Consider the following 21752-nt stretch of genomic DNA (forward strand, 5'->3'; position numbering starts at 1 on the left):
GCTTAGCGATGACGCGGGTACCTGCAGCCCGTATACAATGTAGTTGCGTATGGGCAGCGGGTATATTCGCGACTATGGAGCACAATGGGCTCTATGTTGCGGATATCCGCGGTAAAATAGAACATGCTGCGTTCTCTTTTCTGCAAGTGGATTACGCAATTCCAACCCACTAATGTGAGCAGAATTGTGTAACCCAATGTGATTGATCTGCGTATTACCGCGGATCAGACGCATGCGGAATCCGTAATTCCTATCCGGTCATGTGAGACCGGCCTAAGGTAGATGGCTACCTTTTTATCACGTGATCGGGGATCGCTCAACGAGGCCACCCATCACTGCTCCATGCTCTTGGCGACCGTTGGTCACCTGGGAGCAAGGAGATTTTAATTTTCCTGGGCTCCCCGACTACTGCGCATGTGTCCGGTGTTTTGCTGGCGGTTGCATGTGCAGAATCTGGGAAAGTTCACGGAGGAAGATCGCGTCAAGGTGCAAATACGGAGGCCTCCGGTAAAACGTTTCATCTCCTCTCACTGATCGCATCGGTGAGTGGAGATAAACCTTCACCTTTTTTTAACTTTTACGTGATTGCCATTATCCATTGGATAACGGCGAACACGTGATCAGGAACCGCTCACCGCGGCCCACCGTGAAATCTCCAGGCTCTCAGCTAAGTTTTGTAGCCAGGAGCAGGGAAATTTTAAATTACCACAGCTTTTGCGCATGCGCCTGATATTGTGGCGACGGCGGCGTGCGCAGAAGCTGGGGTAAGGTCCGCGGATAAATCCGCAGGCCTTAGGTACGTCATTTCATCCTCCCTCACGGATATGATCTGTGGGGGGAGATGAAATGCAAGCTTTTTTAACTTTTTCAAACTTTTTACACTTTTTTTTTTTTACCCTTTTACACTTTTTTTTACTTTTTACACTTTCTTTTTACCCTTTTACACTTTTTTTTTACTTTTTACACTTTCTTTTTACTTTTTACACTTTTTTTTTACTTTACATGATCACTGTCATCCATTGGATGACAGTGATCATGTCACTGCTGACATCTCTCTGCTCCTGGCTACATATGGCAGCCTGGAGCAGAGGGATTTTAAATTTCCCGGGGCTCGAGTCCCTCTGTGCACGCGCCCGATGTCAATCATCGGGCGCGCATGCGCAGGCTTGCACTTCGGGTCCCGGGACATCGCAGAGGACCCGAGGTGAGTATTTTCACCTCCCCTCATGGATCCGATCCATGAGGGGAGGTGAAACGTTACTTTTTTAAAACTTTTTAAAACTTTTTTGCGATCGCCGCTATCCAATGGATAGCGGCGATCGTGTGCCCAGGGACCGCTCACAGCGGTCCCCGGTAACACCTCCTGGTTCCCGGCTACCTTCAGGAGCCGGGAGCCAGGAGTTTTAAAATTTGCCGGGGGCTCCCGGGCTTGTGCGCGTGACATCATCGTCTGGCGCGCATGCGCAGAAGGCCGGCGGCTGGTCTGGGAGGACCAGATCTTCAGTGGGCAGCGAGGAGAAGGCAGGTGAGTATTTTCAGCTGCCCTGATGGATCCAATCATATCAGGGCATATTAGGGCAGCTGAATATCTAACTTTTTTCACTGTTTTATTTACTTTTTTGCGATCGGCGCTATCCACTGGATAGCGCTGATCGCAATGCCGGGGGGGACTGCCCGAATCCTGGGATGACAGCTCCATGCTGTCGGCTACCTGCGGGCACCGACAGCATGGAGCTGTCACTTCCTCAGGCAAGTGGGCATCAATCCAAAGAGGATGCATAAAACTGCATCCTCTAGGATTAAAGCCCACTTTCTGAGGATGTAGTTTCCTGATGGGGCAGTCGTTAAGGGGTAAAAACTTTAAAATGTACTTTATGCTGCATGATCAACGTGTTTAAAGAAAAAAAATAAGGTGTTTATTTTCCCTGCCCTACAAAAACATTCAATAAAAGTTATACTATACCTTATATGAACCCAAAAGATGGTATCAATGAAAACTACGGCTCGCCACATAATAAATAATCCCTCATACGGCCAACGGAAAATTCAAAAAGTTTTGTCATTTGATAAGATGAAAATCCCCCCAAAACCGTCCTTAGATCCAAAATAGGCTACGGCACTAAGGGGCTCATAAAAGAGTGATATCTAAAAGTGTTCTCCAGTCATTAACTGTAGAATATCTGCCATAAAATTGTTATTTATGGAGGTCTGATTGCTGGGACCCCCAAAGATCCTAAAAATGGTCATTTGCAATACCTGCTCCACCATCTTTATACCTCCCCCATAGTGACCTGTTCAGTAGCCACCCCTATGGGCCTGCACCCTTCCAGTATCCGCCCCTATGGGCCTGCACCCTTCCAGTATCCGCCCCTATGGGCCTGCACCCCTCCAGTAGCCGCCCCTATGGGCCTGCACCCCTCCAGTAGCCGCCCCTGTGGGCCTGCACCCCTCCAGTAGCCGCCCCTGTGGGCCTGCACAACTCCAGTAGCCGCCCCTATGGGCCTGCACCCCTCCAGTAGCCGCCCCTATGGGCCTGCACCCTTCTAGTATCCGCCCCTATGGGCCTGCACCCCTCCAGTAGCTTCCCCTATGGGCCTGCACCCCTCCAGTATCCGCCCCTATGGGCCTGCACCCCTCCAGCCCTGGACTGACACTCACTTTATGTTTCAGAGCAGCTGGCACTCGGATTTCTCTTATATCAGCAGCAATTCCACCAGATTTCGACTTTGTGAAAACCAATAACTTCGCTGATTCAGAATTATCCTTAATAGGAAGGCTGAACTGGAAGGAGCCGGAGAGAGCTGAAGAACGGGAGAAGATGCACAAGTTAGATGTAGGAGGGAACGAGGATCAGGAGATACATCAACCACATGCAGATGTGAGACGTACAGTCCGGCTTCTTCACTGTCTGCTGGCCTCCAAGGGTCAATCTGTTCTGGTCAACGACCTGAAAGAAAAGAAGGCATTGAGATACCAAGGAAGACGAGGATAGAGACTGATTATAAAGACACGCTGACGTCAATCACATCCTCACTGTTCAGTCTTGTGCATCGCCAAATAATGAAAAGTTCTATGGGGCGTATCTATTAACTTTTGTAGACCAGTGTTCTAATGAACAAAAATTGTAGATCAATGTATCAGTTAATTGTTTTTGCTATTAGATTGTAGACTAGGAAGATATAGCATGCTGCTAGTATAAATAGTGAAGGGGTTAAACGAAACCTTTTCTATATACCAGTGGATGGTATGGGATAAAGACAAACAGAAGATAAGACAGTCTTTCAGACCACCTCCCTTGCATCCCTTTTCATGGAATTCATAAGGGTTTCATTGTATCTTATAGTTACACCTTAAAGGGGTTATCTCGCGAAAGCAAGTGGGGTTAAGTACTTCTGTATGGCCATATTAATGCACTTTGTAATATACATCGTGCATTAAATATGAGCCATACAGAAGTTATTCACTTACATTTCCTGCGCTGGCGTCCCCGTCTCCATGGCTCCGTCTAATTTCAGCGTCTAATCTCCCGATTAGACGCTCTTGCGCAGAAGGGTCTTCCCCCATCTCTGCGGTCCTGCACGAGCGGCATTCTGGCTCCGCCCCTTCTACGCGTCATCACGTAGCTCCGCCCATGTCACACGTGACGATTCCAGCCAATCAGGAGGCTGGAATCGGCACATGTGACGGGGGCGGAGCTACGCAATGACGCGTAGAAGGGGGCGGAGCCAGAATGCTGCTCGTGCCGGACCGCAGAGATGGGAGAAGACCCTTCTGCGCAAGCGCGTCTAATCGGGAGATGGTTTTATAAAATCGCCGGACGCATGCGCAAGCGCAAATCGCGCGAAAAAGCGCCCGTCTGACTGAGCCCTCAAGATGCAACTTATGTTAATCATTTTAGCTGTAGCCTATCATGTATTCTTAGTAATCTTGGAGGTATGTACTTTCCCTGTGATGTCATTTATGATATATAAACTACATCCAACTTTGAATACGTTAGAAATCATTTGATACCACAAGAAGGCTGGTGGGATTTCTATTTCTCCTAAGGGCCCAGACTTTTACTCGAGATCTGGGATTGTCTTCTCCTTGGTACACACATAAATTCTCCTTAGAGAAAGTCGCAATTTTGGTTCGCATAATTTTTAAAAAGTAGTGGGACATTTAGGGGCCGTGGTCACCCGTGCTCCGTCCCATTTACTATAATGCGCGGGACAGTCTAGCATACAATATAACAGCAACCTATGCCAGCTTGGAGCTGTGGTAAGTTTCATTCTGGTCCATGGATGTGCCACCAGATGCACAAACGTAATAAAAGGCACAAGTTGTAGTTCCCCCAGAGTTGGATACTCCATTACTGACTGATATGATCTTAGTGGTAAAGGAAGTTTATGTGATAAATGTGAAGTGCATTGATGTTATGCTGTTCATATTCCTCACAGTGAAATGTGCATTGGTAAGGTTTCTCATCCCCATAGAGAGAACAGGTCACCTAGCAACAGTCTGGGGAGAGTTTAGCCAGGTGTTGGACACAGAGACAGCCTGGGATTAGGTAATAGGCTGCCTTCAGATTGGTTTAGGATGGTACTATATGAGAATGAGTAGGCAGAGTTAAGTCAGTCTAGGCCTGGAGTTAGTATAGTCAAGAAATCACAGAGATAGAGACCAGGTAGGAACAAGGAGAGCACCAGTAATAACCAGGGAAGTGGGAAGGAGAAGAACAACTTCAAGTGTGAGTACATAAGAGCATGGACTGCTTTACACAAGAGAGAGAGAAAAGGAAAGTGAAGGGGATCTTAAGTCAGCCATTCATTGGCATAGAAAGAACAGAAATCAAGTCGTCCAGACATAGGCACAGCCGGGGAGTACAAGCTAGGAAGGAAAGCAAAAAGGGCAGGGTCAGCTTCTGATAGCAATCCCCTGAGCACTAATACAGAAGAAATCAATTCCTGCAACTGTAAATCTGTGAAATAACATTATCTAATGTGAACTGTAACAAACAAGAAACTGGAACTCTTCTCTGCACGTGTAGAATAAATTCCATGTGGTTTACTTCTTAACCAGATTCCTTGAGTCCGTTTCCCCCCTCTCACCAACAGCACTGAGGTACCACAGTATGCGCTCCAGGGGGGAAAAAAGGCCTAACTAAATTATATTTAGTTCTCCAACTTTTTGCATTTATTGTTTTGCCTGTAACGGGTCCCCACATGTACACAAGCTGATGTCACAACAAACCAACAACTTCTCTTACCCAACTCCACGGATAAGCAGGCCATAGCATCTGAAAATTTATCACTGTATGTCGCGTGCCACGCCAGATCACGATTGACCTGCTGCTGTGCCCCCCCCCCCCTGCACCGCCACACACATACACGTAGGACTGTGGCCGGTCTCACTCACTACACAAGCCTCTTAACAGATTTATGTCAGGAATGCTAAAGCATATGTTACTTAGACTGGCGTGTGAGCTGCAGGTCTACGCAAATATACCCCTATAACGTTATGCTGTACTTTATCAGATCTCTGCTTGTTATTTGGAAGTGGAAATATTTACTTAGAGTGGCAGGTGGGCAGTGTTCCTTCCACAAATGAGGCTCACACCTCCTAAAACCTTTGAGACCAGCCTATTTTGTTCCTTAAAGGCTGAGAAATGTTTATCATTGCATTGCAGGAGTCATAGCTGTATGAAGGCTGGAATGAAGCCATAGCTGTATGAAGGTTTTTATTGGCCCCACACCAGGGTACATATCATGTGTTAGGGTGACTTCACACTAGCGAGGGAATTGCACAATTTAAAAATCGCAAAATTATGGAGCCAAGGGCTTCCAATGGCTCCATGCACATTTGCAATGTTTTAACGCTTGCAATGCAGCATTAAAACAAAATTGCAGCATGTCCATTCTTGTTGTGATCTCGCCCTCTGTTACCAATGGGGCCAGCGGTAGCAGCGCCAGCCCCATGGAAATTAATGGGTGAGGATCGCAATCCCCTGTGGCAGGAGACTCTCCACAACAAGGATTTTCGGGGGGTTCGGTGACTTGAAATATACCCCCCCCAAAAAAAAAAAAAAAATCAATAACTGTAGAAAAATAAAAATAAAAAAGTAATTGATTGACAGCTGAATGCTGCCTGATTCGTCACAGCGCTCAGCCAATCAGAGGCAGCGTTTTAGGAGGTGGGGATTTTAAAAAACTAACTAAAACAATGGTATTTTATCAATTTTATAGGGAAAAATGTGTATTTTTACCAGAATTTTTTTCCAATTAAACTTGATTGCAATTTATTTGCCGCTATTTTTTAGTTTCTCAAGGAGTCTTAAATGTGAGTGTTTGATCACTGGGATAGTACACTGCATTACTTATGTAGTGCACTCTACTATGCCTTTGACATCAGCCTTCTAGACTCTACTGGAGGCAAGGTCTAATAAGCTGAATTACATGGTAGGTGTGAAAGCCTTTGTTAGACTTCTGGCTGTGGTGGGAACTTATTGGTACCTTGAAATAACACTGTGAGGTGCTGATGGGTGACAGAGCCCCTCCCCCTGTTATCTGCTTACGTGCTGCAGTGGCTATTGATTGTGGCATGTAAGGGGTTAAACCTCTGTTCACCAGGCTGAAACCTACAGCAGCTCCGAGTTGGCACAGCTTTTTGCTATAATACATGCCAGCTTCTGGTGTACATTACGGTAAATATACGGCCAAGTTCCCTAACACTAGGCCCAGTTTTTGAAAAAGTGTTGGGGCCCAATGCAAAGCCCCAAAAGTTGCAATTTTAGTATCTGCACCAAAATTTGTGGATTTTTAATGCAGAAAACTAGTGTATAAAAGTTAAAGGGCTTGCCCAGGTGATCAATAGCAAAGTCCTGGAGAGCCCCTTTAGTAGGTAAGCCCTGTTATTGTTTACATTCAAAGGCTGAAAATCTGACTTAAAGTTCCTCTATAAGGGGAGATTATCACCCGACTTCTGCCTGCAAATCGTGAATTTGGGTGATAATCGTCCTGTCTACATGCAGCCGCCGACAGGGCACTAAACGCGAGAGATTGCGCATTTTCCGCAGGTCCCTTGCTTTTCAGCAGAACTAAGAAGTGAACAACTTTTTGAGCGATTCCGTTTTACGTTTTGAGCGACGCCTTGAGATAGGACTGTATCGTGTCTTATTTTTCATTCGCATTCTTCCCCAATCCATCGCACTCGGATGTAAATGCAAGTTTTATGCGAGCGCATCACAAATGTTTCTTTTACTATTGGAGCACGCAATATTCGTGCACGTGAAAATCGTGTCTGAAAGTCACAAGTGCAGCAATGCTTTTTTTTTTTTGCGCAAAACGCATCAGACTCGGATGATTCTATCAGATGTGGGTTTTTTGCACCCACAGATGCTCGCAAAAAAAAGCTTGTCTGACTTCGCCCTTAGGGCGCCCACCCACTGGCGTTTTTTTTTCCTTTGCGTTTTGCGTTTTTTCTCAAGAGCAATTAGTTTTGAATGTGTTCCTGTCCACTGGCGTTTTTTTTTCCTTTGCGTTGCATTTTTTAACATAGGAACTGTCAGTTGCATATGTGTCCTTATTTTTCTCGTAATGCACCCATGAATGTCAATGGAAATGGCGCGAAAAAGCCGCGAAAATGCCGCGAAAACGCCGCAAAAAACGCAGCGAATAAGGCGCGGAAAACACGCCAAAAACGCACCGAAAACGCTGCGTTTTTCACGCACGGAAATCGCAAACGCCAGTGGGTGGGCGCCCTTAGGGCGCATTTACATTGGCAATTTTATTGTGCAAGTTTCGTATATTGCGAGACGCACAAAACTAGCGCAGCAATATAATCCATTGTTGGAATAGGTGTATACATGCAGCGTTAAGATGGAAATACATGTTCTGCGAGTTTGCCAAAACCTCACCTATTATTTCCAATCGGTCTGGGACAAGTTTGCATTGCACTCATGTAGATGCGAGTGTGATGTGATGCAATGTTCATACGTGGGAATATCTTCATATGTTTGAGTCTGTATCATCGTTTTTTTCTGCTGCTCCAGCATTTCTGTTGTTTTATATTTTTTTGAGGTGAAACTTTATATATGATTAATAAAAGTTTACTTTTAGGGCAGAGCTACACCCGGGAATTTAGCTCCGCCCTGTCCCGGCCCCTCCTATTGCAAATAGTGGAGAGGGGGTGGAGAGGGGGTGGAGAGGAGGCGGGAGCTCAGTTCCTGCTCCTGGCTCTTCCAGCCTCCTGCCCCTGCAGAGAGGGACGCCTTATATCGACTGGGCATAAATACCCGGCCAATATACGGTCGTCTGAATGCGCCCTTAAGGGGATCCACTCAGGGTTGGTGGTTTTGTCAAATATATTGGTGATTAAGCCCTTAACGCTACAGGATGTACAGTTACATCCTGCAGTTTTGGGGTATGTATGGAGGGAGATCGCAAGTCAATCCCATTCCATACAATGTGGGTGTCAGATGTTTCTTACAGCCAACACCCACCCACAATACAGACAGTAGCATTTAAACGCCCCTTGCACTACCGCGATGAGATCTGAAAGGCCCCAGGGCTGCCATTACAGAGTGCCTATCAAGCAATGCATGTCGCATGGTTTGAGTGCCTGCCAGATCGCGATATGATGTAATGCTATGGCATTACATCATACTGCAGGAGTGATAAAAGCATTGTAAGTTCTTGTCCCATCAGAGGCCTAAGTAAAGAAAAGTTTTAAAAAGTTTTTCAAATTTATAAAAAAAATAATAAAAGTTGATAAAATTTACAAAAAACCCTTTTTGTCATATTTATAATAAAATAATATAAATAATAAAACAAAAATACATATTTGGTATCGCTGTGTCCGTATAAGCCCGATCTATTAAAGTAATTATTATTCACCCTGCACAGTGAATGTCATCAGGAAAAAAAAAGTGTTCTTGGCTACCCCATCTCCAAGAAAAAATGGCTGTCAGAAGATGGCGGCAGAAAATAATTAAAAAAAGTAAATATCTTTAAAAATAAATAAAAGTAGTACAGCAGAAAAAAAAAACTAAATAAATTTGTTATCGTAGTAATTGTACTGACCCATAGAATAAATTTATCATGTCATTTATGTTGCAGTGCGAACATTGTAGGAACAGGACGCACCCAAAGATGGCAGAATTTCGTTTTTTTTTTGTTTTTTTTTCATTTGACTCCACTTAGAATTTTTAAAAAGTTTTTAGTACATTATATGGTAAATTAAGTATTACCATTGAAAAATACAACTTGTCCCGCAAAAAAACAGCTACATTGGTGAATAGATAAAATAGTTATGATTTCTTAAAAAGGGGAGGAAAAACCGAAAACCGATGGAAAAAAAGGGCTGTGTCCTTAAGGAGTTAAAGGTGGACTTTGCTTTATTAATCTACGCTGCCTAGGAAATAGTTTAACAACTCATAGCTGTTTACTTTTCATGCAATTTTCAGCTGCGCAAGAAAAAAAATACATCTTCTATGTTACGCACCAAAATAGTCCATAGAAATGAATGGGCATGGGCAATATGCAGGCAACTGGGGTATTTGCTGTATGCTCATCTAAGGCCTATTCCGACGACTCCATATCGGCCAGGTTTTCACACCTGGCCGATATACTGTGTCCCTGTCTGCAGGGGGAGCCTGGAAGAGGCGGGAGCAGTGCACTGCACTCCCGCCCCCCCATTCCACACCCTCTCCATCCCTCAGTACTATTTGCAGTGGGAGGGGCGGGACGGGAGCAGAGCTAAGTCCCAGAACTTAGCTCCACCCCCACCCCCTTCCATTGCATATAGTGCCAAGGGGTGGAGAGGGGCGGGAGCTCAGTGCACTGCTCCCGGCTCTTCCAGCCTCCTCCCCTGCAGAGAGGGACACCATATATCAGTCGGGCGTGAAAACCCAGCCGATATACGGTTGTCTGAAGCCGCCATAAGAAGTCAATGGCATTTTTTTAAGCACGTGAATACGCTGTGTCTCGTAAAAAATCACCAATAGGCAGAAAACCACACAGAATCCGTATAACTTACTTGACACACATATTCAGATATTTTGGCATAGGAACAGGACAATCAGAAGTTTACAAGTCCTAAAGAAGGAAAGCTGTGATTGACCTTGGCTCACACAAGTGTGTAATCAGGGAAAGACGGCTGATTAAAGATGGACTTTGTTTTAGAAATGTACTCATATATCTGCTTAGCAAATAGTAAAACAAATGAGATGGAGTTCTTCATTTGATCTTCTATACATATACTTAAATATGTAAGCCTTAACTAAGAAATGCTTATAGATTAGAATTAGTTAGCAAACAGTGCGTGACTAGAGAAGAGTTTAGCCCAGAGACCAACCTCCCTGCATGCGCTTAGTTTAAAGGGGTTGTCCCGCGCCGAAACGGGTTTTTTTTTTTTTCAATAGCCCCCCCGTTCGGCGCGAGACAAACCCGATGCAGGGTTAAAAAAGAAAACCGGATAGTGCTTACCTGAATCCCCGCGCTCCGGTGACTTCTTACTTACCTTGTGAAGATGGCCGCCGGGATCTTCACCCTCGGTGGACCGCAGGTCTTCTGTGCGGTCCATTGCCGATTCCAGCCTCCTGATTGGCTGGAATCGGCACGTGACGGGGCGGAGCTACGAGGAGCCACTCTCCGGCACGAGCGGCCCCATTCAGAAAAGAAGAAGACCGGACTGCGCAAGCGCGTCTAATCCGGCGATTAGACGCTGAAAATTAGACGGCACCATGGAGACGAGGACGCCAGCAACGGAACAGGTAAGTGAATAACTTCTGTATGGCTCATAATTAATGCACAATGTACATTACAAAGTGCATTAATATGGCCATACAGAAGTGTATAGACCCACTTGGTTTCGCGGGACAACCCCTTTAAGTAAATAAAGAATCCTAACAAGTTACACATATGTAGAGGTCAGGTGTCTTCTGGCCTCGTTTTCAATGTTTTTTTTGTCTAGGACGACTAGAAGTACTTGTGCTTGTTAGCAAATAAACAGATTCAGTTGTAATTCCACAAATGCTGTGCGACATGTCAGTGATTCTCCGAGCAGCTCGTATTGAACCTCTGATTTGAAACAGAAGACGATACCTTCAGCGATCCATTGGGTTGACAGAAATACAGTCGTATGATTGAGTCCTATGGCCGTATTTCCAGGGGTGATAACAGTCTCAGTAACTCAGACAAACATCACACTTAAATTTCAATGTGAGTACAACGTGTTCTAGTAAGAATACCCCACTGTGCTGCGTGCAGCTTTCATGCGCGATTTAAAAAAATTACAAATTGGGGCGTGGCCTGACCGAGCACCAAAATGGCCGCATAGCCAAGGAGCTCCGAGAACAGAGGCTAATAAAGCAACTTTTGAGCAGCTTAAACGGCCGATACTCACCCGGTCCAGCGAAATCCAGCACTGCCGACATCAGCTGAGAGCGGAGGAGCCGCCGCAAGTCCTCTCATCCCCTGCACAGAAACCAGGAAGGCCTCTTCTCCCCGCACGGCAGCCCATTCATAACAGACTTCGAGCCTCAGACACAGCCAGCATACCCAGCAGAGGAAGACTGTCAAAAAAACTTCTGGAGACAGCGGGAGCCTGCAGAAGAGGAACACCGCAAACCGGAGGAGAGACACAGCGGTGAGTGACATTTTTGCCCCGATACCAGCTGAGTGCAGATGAGCCGCCGCAGGTCCTCTCATCCCCTACACAGATGTCTAGAAGACTTTTTCTTCCCACGCAGCAGCCCATGTACAGCGGATCCCGAGCCTCCGACACAGCCAGCATCCCCAGCAGAGGAGAATAGAGCACAAACCCCTAGAGCCAGCGGGAGCCTGCAGACAAGGACCATCGCAAACCGGAGGGGAGATACAGCGGTGAGTGACACTTCAGCCCCGCTTAGCAAACCCCTGCCCCGCACCATTAACACCATGGCGGCCATTAGAAGAAAAGCTCCTCAAAAGAATAAGCCACAGACCAACAAAATGGCTGCGAGCACAGCCCAAAATAAAAAATCTCAATCTTCTCCAACCGCTAGCCCCTTAAAACAACGGGCTAAAATAGTGGAAGAGCAGGTAGAAGACCCACAAAGCCCTCAGATGGGAGACTTTATTACTTCTATGCCCTCTTCGGATAAACCAGCCACAGAGGCATTTATGAAAGAAATGTTATTGGCCCTAAAGGATTCCCTACAAGTAAATTTTGACTCATTAAGTTCAACATTAAAATCTTCAATGGAGGAGATGGAGGAAAGAATATCCCATACTGAAAATAAAATGAGTGAATTTATTCAATCTCACAATAATCTCATTGATGAACACTACTCTCTGACAGAAGAAGTTGATGCTCTCAAAATTAAGCTCGCAGATATGGAAGATAGAAACCGACGTAATAACGTCAAATTCAGAGGTATTCCAGAGGCGATCCAGGCATCAGAAATTACCAACTACATCCAGCAAATGATCAAAACAATTCTCCCAGATGCATCAACTATGAATCTAACTATAGACAGGGCACATGGACTGCCAAAACCCAAATTTGTTTCCCGACTCTATGCCCAGAGACGTGATTGCTAGATTCCATTTCTTCCACATTAAAGAGGCTATGATGCAAGCCTCATGCAAACTAAACCAGAGGCCGGCCCCCTATAACGCAATTCGTCTCTACACAGACCTCTCGCAGATGACACTGCAAGCAAGAAGAAAATTCTCCCAAATTACCAACGCTCTTCTCCAGGCACAGATGCCCTACAAATGGGGCTTCCCTCCGAAACTCCTAATCCACAAAGATGGAGCAATGCATATATTCTCAAAGCCAGAAGATGCCACAGAAAAAATGAAATCATGGGGCATATCCATTCCACCCCCAGACGAAAACCCCAGGGGTCCAACTAGAAGACCAAGACCAGAAAAAACCCTTATGTCCTTTGAACCTGGCCATTGAAGGTATGCTTAAATCTTTACCCACGAGAACTACCTTGACACAGCTTGCCTCTAGTTCTCACCCACTCAGGTGAACTTTACCCCCCCACTGTACAAGTCCACACCTTACTCGGACTTGAAGTTACATTTCACCCATCAACTGTTTTGATGACATACAATTTCTTGCTAAAACGTTATATAATGTTTCCCCTTGTTATGCTTAGACATCGTAACTTTCCATGCTGCTTCATGACATATTCTACTCGTAAAAATGGCGGTTAAACTTCTCTCTGTAAACGCTAATGGGTTAAACTCACCATTTAAACGCTCATCATTGTGGAGAGAAGCGTTGACCCAAAAGGCTGATATACTGTGTGTGCAGGAAACACATTTCGATGCCTCCGCGTGGCCAAAAATTTACCATACTAAATTCCCCAAGATTATACTAGCCTGTGCTCCAAATAAAAAGGCAGGAGTAATGATCGCGTTTAGAGACACGATCAATGTACAAACCACCTCAATTCTTCAAGACCCCAGAGAAAGATTTATTCAGGTAACGGGGACTTTAAATTCTGTTCCGTTCTCCCTACTGAACATTTACGCCCCAAATGAAGCCCAGATAAGCTTTTTAAACAAAACAATTAAAAAACTGCGGAGGCATGGAAGTGGCAGAGTGCTGATATGTGGGGACTTCTATCTTGTTCCGGACGAGACTATGGACACAACAAGCCAGACTCGTAGAAAATTTCCAAACCTAAACCCCTGGTTACAAAAAGAAGCTCTCTATACCAGCTTTCGATGTTTGAACGCATCAGCAAGGAAGTATACTGTCTACTCCCCTCCACATAGATCATTCTCAAGAATCGACCTGATACTGGTGGATAGGTGGTCCCTCCCTATACTCTCAAATGCCTCAATTGAAAAGACCACATGGTCAGACCATGCTTCCATTACAGCCACCTTTCGATGGGGGGAGGGAGGGGGGGGAGACACGCACATGGAGGAATAATACCTTTTTGATGGGGATCCCCCAGCACACAAAAACAATAAAGGATGCTCTCACGGAGTACTTTGAAATCAACGATACTCCAGAGGTATCTCCTACAACGGTGTGGAATGCGCACAAAGCGTATATTAGGGGAGTCCTAATCAAAATTAGCACAAAACACAAAAGAGACAAAGAAAGACAACTCAATGAAATTCTCAACCAAATTACATAAACTGAAACCCGCCTGCAAAATCTACAGTCAGATGAGTTACACAAACAACTCTTTGACTGAAGACATAAGCTACGCTCCCTTCTCATTGATAATTTCGACAAAGCCATTAGAAACTCAAAAATAGCCTACTACTCCTCAATGAACAAACCATCCAAACTAATGGCAAACTTCGTAAAAAAACTAGAATCAAAACAAAAATCCCGCACATAATAGACCCAGAATACAAAGAGACAAAAATTTCACACCCTAAACAGATTGCAGAGTGCTTTCGTAAATTTTACGAAAAACTATATAACCTTAAAGAAGACCCCTCCACCCCCAGCCAAACCAAAAAGAAATATCATCCTTTCTTAAAACATTAAACCTGCCGAATATCTCAGAATCGCAAAACAAAAACTTAAATAAACCCATAAAAACCTAAGAAATTATTAATACTATAAAAACACTAAAACTTCAAAAATCCCCGGGCCCAGGCGGCTTTTCCAGTGAGTACTATAAATCCTTTAAAGAAATCCTAGCCCCACACATGTCCCAAATGTTCAATTTGGCAATACAACAAAGCAAATTCCCAAGAGAAATGCTCAAAGCTACAATCGTTACAATAGCCAAACCCGGTAAAGACTCTTCCTCCATAACTAATTTCCGCCCTATCTCTTTGCTTAATTGCGATACTAAACTCTATTCAAAAATCATTGCCCAGAGACTACAGACGGTTTTACTGTTCATAGTTCACTCAGACCAATAAAAGGACGGTAAGCGTCCGACGCTACAAGGAGAGTGATTGACCTCCTCTCCATGCTAGAATCCTCTCATACCCCGGCCTTACTTCTAGCCTTAGACGCAGAAAAGGCTTTCGACCGCCTCCACTGGGACTATACCTTCGCTGTCTTGGAAAAATTTGGCCTCACAGGCAATATTATCAATTACATAAAAGCACTGTACTCCTCTCCTTCAGCTAGAGTCCTAGCGGACGGTACATTATCCGAAACATTCTCCACCACCAATGGGACCTGTCAGGGATGCCCATTGTCACCCCAAATATTTATTTTAGCAATGGAACCGCTGGCCGAATCCATAAGATTAAATTCTAATATAAAAGGAATACCCACAAAAACTAGACAACACAAAATCAGCTTATTTGCAGATGATATGTTAATCATGATAACTAACCCTATAACCCCCTTGAGATATATATACCCCACTCTATCTTTTTTCTCAAAAATTTCATATTACAAATTGAATGTTTCCAAGTCACAAATACTGGGCGTTCATATACCAAACGACCTAAAAAATGATATAAAACAAAAATTCCCCTTCCAGTGGCAATCTCAAAATATTCCCTACCTTGGAATTCAAATCTGCTCCCCCCTGTCCATCACCATCTCAGCCAATTACTCTCCACTACTTAAAGCACTACAGGAAGAACTAAATGATTTTAAAAAACATCAATCTACATGGCTCGGAAGGATCACCTTATATAAAATGATGATCCTTCCAAAAATCCTATATTACTTTAGAACACTCCCTATACCGACCCCAAGCTATACTACAAAAACTCCAAAGTCAGATGTCAGAATACGTGTGGAATGGTAAACCACCTAGAGTGGCGCGATCTATCTTGACTAGAGATGAGCAAACACCAAAATGCTCGGGTGTTCGTTATTCGAAACGAACTTCCCGCGATGTTCGAGGGTTCGTTTCGAATAACGAACCCCATTGAAGTCAATGGGCGACCAGAACATTTTTGTATTTCGCCGATGCTAGCTAAGGTTTTCATGTGTGAAAATCTGGGCAATTCAAGAAAGTGATGGGAACGACACAGCAACGGATAGGGCAGGCGAGGGGCTACATGTTGGGCTGCATCTCAAGTTCACAGGTCCCACTATTAAGCCACAATAGCGGCAAGAGTGCCCCCCCCCCTCCCAACAACTTTTACTTCTGAAAAGCCCTCATTAGCATGGCATACCTTAGCTAAGCACCACCCTACATCCAACAAAGCACAATCACTGCCTGCATGACACTCCACTGCCACTTCTCCTGGGTTACATGCTGCCCAACCGCCCCCCCTCCCCCCACAGCGCACACCAAAGTGTCCCTGCGCAGCCTTCAGCTGCCCTCATGCCACACCACCCTCATGTCTATTTAGAAGTGCGTCTGCCATGAGAAGGGACCGCAGGCACACACTGCACAGGGTTGGCACGGCTAGGCAGCGACCCTCTTTAAAAGGGGCGGGGCGATAGCCCACAATGCTGTACAGAAGCAATGAGAAATAGAATCCTGTGCCACCGCCATCAGGAGCTGCACACGTGGGCATAGCAATGGGGAACCTATGTGCCACACACTATTCATTCTGTCCAGGTGTCTGCATGCCCCAGTTAGACCGCGCTTTTTAATTCATAGACACAGGCAGGTACAACTCCCTATTGTGAAGTCCCTGTCGACCGACAGCATGGGTGGCTCCCTGGAACCCACCGGCGGTACATAGAAATATCCCATTGCATTGCCCAACACAGCTGAGGTAGTAATGTCGTGCGTAATACAGGTGGGCTTCGGCCCACACTGCATGCCCCAGTCAGACTGGGGTTCTTTACAAGTGGACACAGATGCATTTCTAATTCCCTGTGGACCCACTGCCTGGGTGGGTGCCAGGAAGCCACCGGCGGTACATAGAAATATCCCATTGCATTGCCCAACACAGCTGAGGTAGTAATGTCGTGCGTAATACAGGTGGGCTTCGGCCCACACTTCATGCCCCAGTCAGACTGGGGTTCTTTACAAGTGGAAACAGATGCCTTTCTAATTCCCTGTGGACCCACTGCCTGGGTGGGTGCCAGGAAGCCACCGGCGGTACATAGAAATATCCCATTGCATTGCCCAACACAGCTGAGGTAGTAATGTCGTGCGTAATACAGGTGGGCTTCGGCCCACACTGCATGCCCCAGTCAGACTGGGGTTCTTTACAAGTGGACACATGTAGGTTACACTCCGTGTGCACCTACAGCATGGGTGGCTCCCTGGAACCCACCGGCGATACATAAATATATCCCATTGCATTGCCCAACACAGCTGAGGTAGTAATGTCGTGCGTAATACAGGTGGGCTTCGGCCCACACTTCATGCCCCAGTCAGACTGGGGTTCTTTACAAGTGGAAACAGATGCATTTATAATTCCCTGTGGACCCACTGCCTGGGTGGGTGCCAGGAAGCCACCGGCGGTACATAGAAATATCCCATTGCATTGCCCAACACAGCTGAGGTAACGTCAGCTGTAATGCAGGTGGGCTAAAAATTAATTTGATTACACTGTAGGCGAGGGCCCACAAAAATTGCTGTATCAACAGTACTAATGTACATCCAAAAAATTGGCCATGGCCAGCCAAGAGGGCAGGTGAAACCCATTAATCGCTTTGGTTAATGTGGTTTAAGTGGTAACTAGGCCTGGAGGCAGCCCAGTGTAACGAAAAATTGGTTCAAGTTAAAGTTCCAACGCTTTTAAGAGCATTGAAACTTTTAAAAATTGTTTAGAAAAATTATTTGAGTGAGCCTTGTGGCCCTAAGAAAAATTGCCCATTCAGCTTGATTACGTGAGGTTTCAGGAGGAGTAGCAGGAGGAGGAGGAGGAATATTAGACACAGATTGATGAAGCAGAAATGTCCCCGTTTTGGATGGTGAGAGAGAACGTAGCTTCCATCCGCGGGTGCAGCCTACGTATTGCTTACGTATCGCTGCTGTCCGCTGGTGGAGAAGAGAAGTCTGGGGAAATCCAGGCTTTGTTCATCTTGATGAGTGTTAGCCTGTCGGCACTGTCGGTTGACAGGCGGGTACGCTTATCCGTGATGATTCCCCCAGCCGCACTAAACACCCTCTCTGACAAGACGCTAGCCGCAGGACAAGCAAGCACCTCCAGGGCATACAGCGCGAGTTCAGGCCACGTGTCCAGCTTCGACACCCAGTAGTTGTAGGTGGCAGAGGCGTCACGGAGGACGGTCGTGCGATCGGCTACGTACTCCCTCACCATCCTTTTACAGTGCTCCCGCCGACTCAGCCTTGACTGGGGAGTGGTGACACAGTCTTGGTGGGGAGCCATAAAGCTGTCCAGGCCCTTAAAGACTGTTGCACTGCCTGGGATGTACATGCTGCTCGATCTCCGCACCTCCCCTGCTACCTTGCCCTCGGTACTGCGCCTTCTGCCACTAGCGCTGTCGGCTGGGAATTTTACCATCAGCTTGTCCGCAAGGGTCCTGTGGTATAGCAACACTCTCGAACCCCTTTCCTCTTTGGGAATGAGAGTGGGCAGGTTCTCCTTATAGCGTGGGTCGAGCAGTGTGTACACCCAGTAATCCGTTGTGGCCAGAATGCGTGCAACGCGAGGGTCACGAGAAAGGCATCCTAACATGAAGTCAGCCATGTGTGCCAGGGTACCTGTATGCAACACATGGCTGTCTTCACTAGGAAGATCACTTGCAGGATCCTCCTCCTCCTCCTCCTCCTCAGGCCATACACGCTGAAAGAATGACAGGCAATCAGCCGGTGTACCGTCAGCAGCGGGCCAAGCTGTCTCTTCCCCCTCCTCCTCATCCTCCTCATGCTCCTCCTCCTCCTCCTGTACGCGCTGAGAAATAGACAGGAGGGTGACCTGACTATCCAGCGGCATACTGTCTTCCACCGCCCCCGTTTCCGAGCGCAAAGCAGCTGCCTTTATGGTTTGCAGGGAATTTCTCAAGATGCATAGCAGAGGAATGGTGACGCTAATGATTGTAGCATCGCCGCTCACCACCTGGGTAGACTGCTCAAAATTACCAAGGACATGGCAGATGTCTGCCAACCAGGCCCACTCTTCTGAAAGGAATTGAGGAGGCTGACTCCCACTGCGCCGCCCATGTTGGAGTTGGTATTCGACTATAGCTCTACGCTGTTCATAGAGCCTGGCCAACATGTGGAGCGTAGAGTTCCACCGTGTGGGCACGTCGCACAGCAGTCGGTGCACTGGCAGCTTAAAGTGATGTTGCAGGGTGCGCAGGGTGGCAGCGTCCGTATGGGACTTGCGGAAATGTGCGCAGAGCCGGCGCGCCTTTACGAGCAGGTCTGACAAGCGTGGGTAGCTTTTCAGAAAGCGCTGAACCACCAAATTAAAGACGTGGGCCAGGCATGGCACGTGCGTGAGGCTGCCGAGCTGCAGAGCCGCCACCAGGTTACGGCCGTTGTCACACACGACCATGCCCGGTTGGAGGCTCAGCGGCGCAAGCCAGCGGTCGGTCTGCTGTGTCAGACCCTGCAGCAGTTCGTGGGCCGTGTGCCTCTTATCTCCTAAGCTGAGTAGTTTCAGCACGGCCTGCTGACGCTTGCCCACCGCTGTGCTGCCACACCGCGCGACAGCGACTGCTGGCGACATGCTGCTGCTAACACATCTTGATTGCGAGACAGAGGTTGCGGAGGAGGAGGAGGGTGCTTTAGTGGAGGAAGCATACACCTCCGCAGATACCAACACCGAGCTGGGGCCCGCAATTCTGGGGGTGGGTAGGACATGAGCGGTCCCAGGCTCTGACTGTCCCAGCCTCCACTAAATTCACCCAATGTGCCGTCAGGGAGATGTAGTGGCCCTGCCCGCCTGTGCTTGTCCACGTGTCCGTTGTTAAGTGGACCGTGGCAGTAACCGCGTTGGTGAGGGCGCGTACAATGTTACGGGAGACGTGGTCATGCAGGGCTGGGACGGCACATCGGGAAAAGTAGTGGCGACTGGGAACTGAGTAGCGCGGGGCCGCCGCCTCCATGATACTTTTGAAGGACTCCGTTTCCACAACCCTATATGGCAGCATCTCAAGGCTGATGAATTTTGCTAAGCGGACGGTTAACGTTTGAGCGTGCGGGTGCGTGGCGGCGTACTTGCGCTTGCGCTCAAACACTTGCGCAAGCGACGGCTGGACGGTGCGCTGAACTACACTGGTGGATGGGGCCGAGGACAGCGGAGGTGAGGGTGTGGGTGCAGGCCATGAGGCGGTAGTGCCTGTGTCCTGAGAGGGGGGTTGGATCTCAGTGGCAGGTTGGGGCACAGGGGGAGAGGCAGCGGTGCAAACCGGAGGTGGTGAACGGCCTTCGTCCCACCTTGTGGGGTGCTTGGCCATCATATGTCTGCGCATGCTGGTGGTGGTGAGGCTGTTGGTGTTGGCTCCCCGGCTGAGCTTTGCGCGACAAAGGTTGCACACCACTGTTCGTCGGTCGTCAGGCGTCTCTGTGAAAAACTCCCAGGCCTTAGAGCACCTCGGCCTCTGCAGGGTGGCATGGCGCGAGGGTGCGCTTTGGGAAACAGTTGGTGGATTATTCGATCTGGCCCTGCCTCTACCCCTGGACACCGCACTGCCTCTTGCAACCTGCCCTGCTGCTGCCCCTGCCTCCCCCTCTGAAGACCTGTCCTGAGTACGCGTAGCAAACCAGGTGGGGTCAGTCACCTCATCGTCCTGCTGCTCTTCCTCAGAATCCTCTGTGCGCTCCTCCCTCGCACTTACTGCCCTCACTACTACCTGACTGCAAGACAACTGTGTCTTATCGTCATCGTCCTCCTCACCCACAGAAAGTTCTTGAGACAGTTTGCGGAAGTCCCCAGCCTCATACCCCGGACCCCGGGAACTTTTCAATGGTTGGGCATCAGTGACGATAAAATCCTCTGGTGGGAGAGGAACCACTGCTGCCCAATCTGAGCAGAGGCCAGAGAACAGTTCCTGGGAGTCTTCACGCAGCTGAGCAGGTGTCATTGGAGTGGAGTAAGGAGGCTGGGAGGAAGGAGGAGCAGCAGACAGAGGATTCTGATTTGCAGCAGTGGACGGCGCAGAACTGCGGGTGGACGATAGGTTGCTCGAAGCACTTTCTGCCATCCAGGACAGGACCTGCTCACACTGCTCATTTTCTAATAACCGTCTCCCGCGTGGACCCATGAATTGTGCGATGACTGTCGGGACGCCAGAAACGTGCCTGTCTACTAATCGCGCAGCAGACGGCTGCGATACACCTAGAACAGGAGTTCGGCCTGTGCCCACACCCTGACTTGGCCCTCCGCGTCCTCGGCCGCGTCCACGTCCTCTAGGCCTACCCCTACCCCTCAGCATGCTGTATTACCAGTGATTTGATTTCACAGGCAGGAAATAAATTGGCGCAAGACTGCAGGCCAAATATAATTTTTTCCCTTTTTTGAAAACTAGATTTCTTTTTCCCTTTTTTTACACCAAAAGGACCCACTGCGTATATTCAATGAACATGAGAAGTTGAATAACTGTGCTGTGGCCCTGCTAATGTGTCACAGAACTTGAGGGTAGCAGAGTTATTAACTCTGGCAGAGCAGGTATTTTTTTTCCCAATTAAGGAAAGCAAATGGCGAAGCCAGCAGTAAAACGTAGCTGGGTGCGTCTGATTTTTTAACGTTGTACACGCAGCTCACACGTGTCCACAGCCCTTCGGACGGAGAGAGGCAGGACAAATAGATTTCTTTTTCCCTTTTTTTACACCAAAAGGAACCACTGCGTATATTCAATGAACATGAGAAGTTGAATAACTGTGCTGTGGCCCTGCTAATGTGTCACAGAACTTGAGGGTAGCAGAGTTATTAACTCTGGCAGAGCAGGTATTTTTTTTCCCA

At 47.3% G+C, this 21752-nt stretch overlaps 1 protein-coding gene across 1 annotated transcript in view; it reads right to left on the reverse strand.

Moving 5' to 3' along the window:
- Positions 1 to 21752, reverse strand: part of LOC136626755 (alpha-2-macroglobulin-like protein 1) — a 237447-nt gene that overhangs the window by 144287 nt on the left and 71408 nt on the right. The window contains exons 15-17 of the mRNA XM_066601761.1: positions 17286 to 17297; positions 2890 to 2935; positions 2659 to 2801 (exon numbers count right to left, since the gene is read on the reverse strand). Of these exons, the coding sequence (XP_066457858.1) occupies positions 2659 to 2801; positions 2890 to 2935; positions 17286 to 17297 (201 nt within the window). The remainder of the gene's footprint in view (positions 1 to 2658; positions 2802 to 2889; positions 2936 to 17285; positions 17298 to 21752) is intronic.

This window comes from Eleutherodactylus coqui, chromosome 4, assembly GCF_035609145.1.
Source record: "Eleutherodactylus coqui strain aEleCoq1 chromosome 4, aEleCoq1.hap1, whole genome shotgun sequence".
Taxonomy (NCBI): Eukaryota; Metazoa; Chordata; class Amphibia; order Anura; family Eleutherodactylidae; genus Eleutherodactylus; species Eleutherodactylus coqui.